General features: G+C 53.5%; 1 protein-coding gene across 2 annotated transcripts; it reads right to left on the bottom strand.

The window, feature by feature from the left end:
• Positions 1 to 240: 240 nt before the first annotated feature.
• On the bottom strand, positions 241 to 5,127 carry LOC106827120 (transmembrane emp24 domain-containing protein 9-like). Of its 2 annotated transcripts, none has more exons than XM_014834776.3 (5): positions 4,639 to 4,945; positions 4,134 to 4,234; positions 3,710 to 3,835; positions 3,023 to 3,169; positions 241 to 2,894 (listed from the first exon to the last, which is right to left on the bottom strand). In XM_014834776.3, the coding sequence occupies exons 2-5, from the start codon at positions 4,200 to 4,202 to the stop codon at positions 2,745 to 2,747; spliced, it is 492 nt and encodes a 163-aa protein (XP_014690262.2). In that variant the 5' UTR covers positions 4,203 to 4,234; positions 4,639 to 4,945; the 3' UTR covers positions 241 to 2,744. The 2 variants fall into 2 exon arrangements, with proteins under 2 accessions (XP_014690262.2, XP_070373081.1); XM_070516980.1 differs by lacking the exon at positions 4,639 to 4,945 and adding an exon at positions 4,999 to 5,127 and having other exon boundaries at positions 2,238 to 2,894.
• Positions 5,128 to 5,467: the final 340 nt, after the last annotated feature.

The following is a 5,467-nucleotide window of genomic DNA, read 5'->3' as shown; positions in this document are numbered from 1 at the left end:
ATTCAGGGGTACTGAATTCTATGTTGAATTATATTGAAATCTTTTGTACATTTGCATCTCTACAGGCTCCATTTCACCCAGCTGGAATTCCTTCCCCATTCTTCATGTTCAAGCCCTCCCATTCTTCACTGTTCTACTGAAGTACCATCTCCTTTATAAAGACTTTCTTGACATCCTTTTCCCATCCATCCATCCTTCCATCCATCCAAGTCTCACCCCATCCTGAATTCTAAGAGCTCTGACTTGCCCATTTATTAAATCACATGGTACCTTATCATGTGTACACTTCTTGCTCTCTGTCGTGGGTTGAATGGTGGCCCCCTCAAAAGATATGTCCACGTCCTAACCCCCAGATCCTGTGAATATGACATTATTTGGAAAAAGGGTCTTTGCCAATATAATTAATTTAAGGACCTTGAGATGAGATCATCCTGGATTACCTGGGTGGGTCCTAAATCCAAATGACAAGTGTCCTTATAAGACCCAGAAGAGGAGAAGATGGAGACACAAGAGGAGAAAATGAATGCTGAGTTTGGAGTGATGTAGATACAAACCAAGGAATGCTTGAGCCACCAGAAGCTGGAAGAGGAAGGAAGGATTCTCTCTGTTTGAATTTACCAAGTTTGCCGTAATTTGTTAGAGGAGCCGCAGTGAACTTAGACACTTCCCATCCTTACGGCCAGCTCTGTAAAAACAGAGGCAGGGAGTCTTAGCTCTTTGTTTGGGACTTTCCTCTACCTGTAGAAAAGTAGCTGAGACAGAGACAAGAACATCAAGAATTGAGTTGAATTGGCCAGGTTTTGGAATAGCCATCCCTTGCTAGCTGGCCCTGTTCTCTAAAACAGGGACATGTGTCATTTCCTCCACTGACTGTGGAGGTCCCATGGATTAGGGGTTGACACAAAGGAACTCCCTACTCCCTGTGTGTGCTGTTTTCCCCCTGCTCCTTTGTGACTTGTTTCCCCATTGAAGTGTTTGCATAAAGTCTCACCCCCAAGGGTAGAGGACAGAGGCCTGAAAAGGGTGGTCATTCTGGGGCAAATCATTGGGAAGAGGCAAGTCCTACACATGAAGTCATAATTTGGAAGGCAGGCTGCAGGCAGCTTCTCTGGAGTCGGGATTTTGATGTAGTGGCCTTCTTTTGGTTTCCCCAAATCGCCATATTCTTTCTTGCTTTAGGGCTTCCGTATGTGCTATTCTCTCTGGCCAGAATGCTCTTCCCCCAGCTAACTCCTATCATGAGTCTCAGATCTAAAAAGCAGCCTTCTCTGACCACCTAGACTAGGCCAGGGCTCCTGTCAGGTTGCCCTTAGCCCACGTCCTTATCCTTCGAAGCATGCATCACCCTTACATCTTGTTCAACGTCCTGCCTCATTTGCTGACAGACCACAGGTTCTGTAGGCAAGAAGGTACCTGTCTGGCTCACTCTGCTTCCCATGCAGCAGAGAGCAGAACATCCCCCCAGCTTCCGGTGAGGGAAGTGGACCCTAAGGTCACGTTCTCTGGTCAAAGGTAACTCTCTAGTGGCCTCTCCACCAGCCTTCAGTTAAGTCTCATTCATAAATTAGGGGCCAATCATGGCCATATCCACAAATGGGCAGCACCCTGAGGCTTGCAGTCATCCTGGAAGAGTATCCCAGAAGAGGGTGAGTCTATCTCAGGGGCCAAGAGCCGGGGCTGTCACAACTGCCTGTCCTCATGGGGAGTCTCCCTTTATTAGTATCTTTGGCCTTGACAATTTGGATTTGATTTTGTTGAGGGTGCCAACTAGTGAATTTCCTTATAACAGAAAATGTCAAATTCACATGAGATGACAAATATTTCAAGAGGACAATCAGCATAGGGCCTGGTAAAGTTGGGCTAGGTCAGGCAGAGCAATGGGGTTACGGATGCCTTTGCATCTACACCTGTGTGCACATGTGAAAGCTGAGTTATGGGAGATGTTGAATTTAACGGAAACAGTGACTTGGAATCCTGCAATAATGAGCAACTCCTGAAAAAATTAGCCAATGACATCATAAAGAGAGACACAGGTCGACTGAAAAGTAGCAGGAAGAGAGAGGTACCCATCTGACTCCTGGAAGTACCCCCTAATCCAGATGATTGGAATGAGATAGCACATGAGCCTGACCGGAGCCCAGAGAGAGAGAGAGTGGCAGAAGATTACCAATAGCACTCAGGTTACCCGAAATACGGGTCCAAGTTGGACTTTTCTGGAAAGGCTCCACATGTTGCTAGGCTTCTGGGGTACAAGCTTCCTTTACCCCATCCATTTAGGGATCAGTCCCCCACCAATGCATGCAGGGCCTGCAACGTTAACATCTGATTGGACACATTTAACACCAGACTGAATTGCAAAGTAGGAGGCAATACATGTTTAGGTGATAAAGCTGGTCAGTTACAATTTATGGTGACTCTTATTTCTCCATCTCGGGATAGTTCATCCACCCTGTTTAACATGGGGGTTGGGGATACCCTCACACGCCTCCTGCTCAGCATCACAGAGACACAAAGGAGCCTACAGCTCCCCCCACCCAAGTATCTCCAGCTGGAAACCCATCCTCTCCCCAGTGCTGGCTGAGAAACCAGTCAAAGAGGTCCTTTGTCTCCCTTCCAGCAGCAAGGAAGCCCTGCGGGGTTAGAAGGGGTGGGGGAAGCCAGGAGACAGACCAAGTCAGTCCATTTGCCATCAGTCAGCAGAAGGGGAGTGAGTGGTGGTGGGACCTCTGGTCTCTGGCGCCCATCTACACCAGCTTCTTAGCTTTAAAGAAGCTCTTGAGGTGCTGCATCTGCCAGATGCCAATGGCCACAAGGATGAAGGTCTGCAGAATGGACCACCACAGCACCCGCTGGTTGGTGCTCTCGCTGGTCTGCCGGAAGCGTTCCTCTCGCCACTGTGGGAGAGGACAACAGAGAAGGTGCCTGGCTAGAACTGAATCGCTCCCTGGGGGAGGAATTGGAAGTGCCACTCCCTGGGTGGTTACACATCCCCTGTCCCACCTGAGCCAGCCCAGTCCCTCACCCTCTGGTACTCCTGCTCCTTCTGGATCTGTTCCACCTGCTCCACCAGCTGCTGCACGCGCAGATGCAGCAGGGTCAGCTTGTCGTTGGCTGCAATTTCCGTATAATCATTGGTGTGTTCACCCAACTGCATGTCCAAGTGGATGGCCTGAGGAATAGGGGAGCCAAGAGTCAGGGGTCAGGGAGCTCAGCTTTATGCACCTGCCAGCTTCCACACCCCAGTCTGGGTCTGACACTGGCAGTTCAGTTCCTCACACTTACTGACTTGGGGACTAGCCCCGCTCCGAGTACCAAAAACACCAGATCAGGACCCTGGCTGCATGTTCCACGTTCAAAAGACAGAAGGGATGGGACAACATGTGCAGAGAAACAGGTATGAGTCAGTGGTTGAGACAGGTAGTTACTAGAAGTTCCGTGTTGGTGGGAGGTGGCAATAGAGAGCCTGGGAATACTGAGATGCTGCATAGCTCTCAGTTTCACATTATGAAGCCTGGTCTTTATTCGAGGTATGGCAGGGAGCCAAGAGAGGATTTTAAGTCAGAGTGACTCTCTCCCAGGGTCCCTCTTTTTCTTTAGGAGCTGTTCTCTGTATGCTTACTTCATGTAAAGCCTTAGCCCTCTCAATAGGCACCACCCACTGCACCCTTCTAACCCCAGGGACCATGGACCTCCCAGCTGCCACACTCACCAGCTTGCCGTCATAGAAGAGAGCGAACCGGATGGACTCCAGGTGAAGGCAGATCTGATGCTCGCCAGGAGACTGGGAGGTGAAGGTGAAGCTGCCCTGAGGACCATACTGACGGGCCAGAAGGTTCTAGAAGAAGCAACCTCCAGTGAGCACAGAGAATCTGGCCAGGAACATGCTTCCAGAAGAGGAACCCAGGTCCAGTCCCCACAGGACAGACCAGAGGGGAGGGTGTGAGGGAAATGGCATCAGTTTGAGCTGGAAAGTCTCAGATCCCAGCACTGCCAATACACTGTACTCTACAAAGAGCATGGCCTTCCCTGAACTTTCCTGCCTGTAAAGAGACGGGCCCTCCTCTGAGAAATGGAGGACTAAGCACTGACGCTGGAGGCTTGGGGGGGCTGCAGGGAGTCAAAGCCTGCCTCACCTTGTTCTCCGGGTCCTTCACAAACACAAATAAATTGATCCACTGCGGGGAGGGCTGGTACTTTTCCATAGCAGGGTCGTACAGCTCGGTCTTGTAGTTACCTAATAGAGAGGCAGCCAGGACACATCCCCGTTCACATCCAAGACCAGGGGCCCACTCAGTACCTCCTGGGGTCACGGGGGCCAGGGGAGGAAAGGAAGACCCGAGCGTCTGAGTGCCAGGCCTGACCACAGCCCTCCACCTCTCTCCCCTCCCCTCTGCAGCTCCGGCTTTCTCCCTTCATCCCGGTCTGGATCAGACTTGCCCCCTCGGTGTTCCCAGCCCCGGCACTGGCTGGGGAGGGGATACTTTGACCAGACTGCTGCTCCCCCATTTCCCAACCGTGCCCACCCGGTACAGGGGAGGAGAGGTGCTGGCCCGAGCTGATGCCGTGGCGCCCATCCCCCATTCCCTCTCAGGACTCTGGACGCGGGGCGGGCAAGGCCGGGGCTGGCAGCGCGCGCACCTATGACCACAGTGCCATCGGGGATCTCCTGGATGAAGCACTTCTCCTCCAGCTCGCGGACCTCGAGGTAGAACGCGCCTCCGCGGCCCAGCAGCGCCAGCAGCTGCCCCAGCAGTAGCAGTAGGGCCAGTCCCGGGGCACGCCCACTGCCCCATCCCCGCCCCGGGCCGTCCCAGGGCCCAGCCCCTCGCGCCCCGTAGACCCCCGCCACCTTCCCGGGCGAATCCGCCGGCTTCCGCGCGGGGCCTGCGGAGACTGCGAACGCGGCGCACTACGACTCCCGGGAGGACCCGCGCGGCCCCGCCCCCGCGCGTTCTGCCGACACACGCTACAGGGGCGCCACGCGGGACCCCGCCTCACCCGCGCAGGGTCCAGAGCGCTTCTCCTGCCGGGTCTGGAGGTGTGGGTGCTGTTTGCCCCATCTTGCTGGTGGAGTAACTGAGCCTCAGAGAGGGGAAGGGGCCTGCCTTCTGCAGTTGGCAGAGCAGCGGCCCGAGATGGGTGCTGAGAGCGTGGGGATGGGGGGAAGTTTATGACCTGGACCTGAACCTCGAGGAGCTTAGAACTAATGGCGGGTGGCACGGTGAGACGGAATGAGAACTGCAGAGTAGCCCTGTGGGGTTTAGAGGCTGAGTAGTAATTTAGGAAGGGGAGGAAGAAATGGAGGGGGCAGATTTGACCCAAGCCCTGAAGGGCGGTTAAAATCTCCCTGAGCGGCAGGAGGCAGGAACAGTTTAGGCAGAGGGACCTAGGATTGCCTAGCAGCCAGCAAGCCAGTTAAGGGATCAGAGGAAGAAAGGCTACAGGAATATGGAGGGAAGAGATGAAT

Source organism: Equus asinus, chromosome 9 (assembly GCF_041296235.1).
Source record: "Equus asinus isolate D_3611 breed Donkey chromosome 9, EquAss-T2T_v2, whole genome shotgun sequence".
Classification (NCBI taxonomy): Eukaryota; Metazoa; Chordata; class Mammalia; order Perissodactyla; family Equidae; genus Equus; species Equus asinus.
The sequence above is the reverse complement of the archived record's forward strand: the minus strand, read 5'-3'. Positions and strand labels throughout refer to the sequence as shown.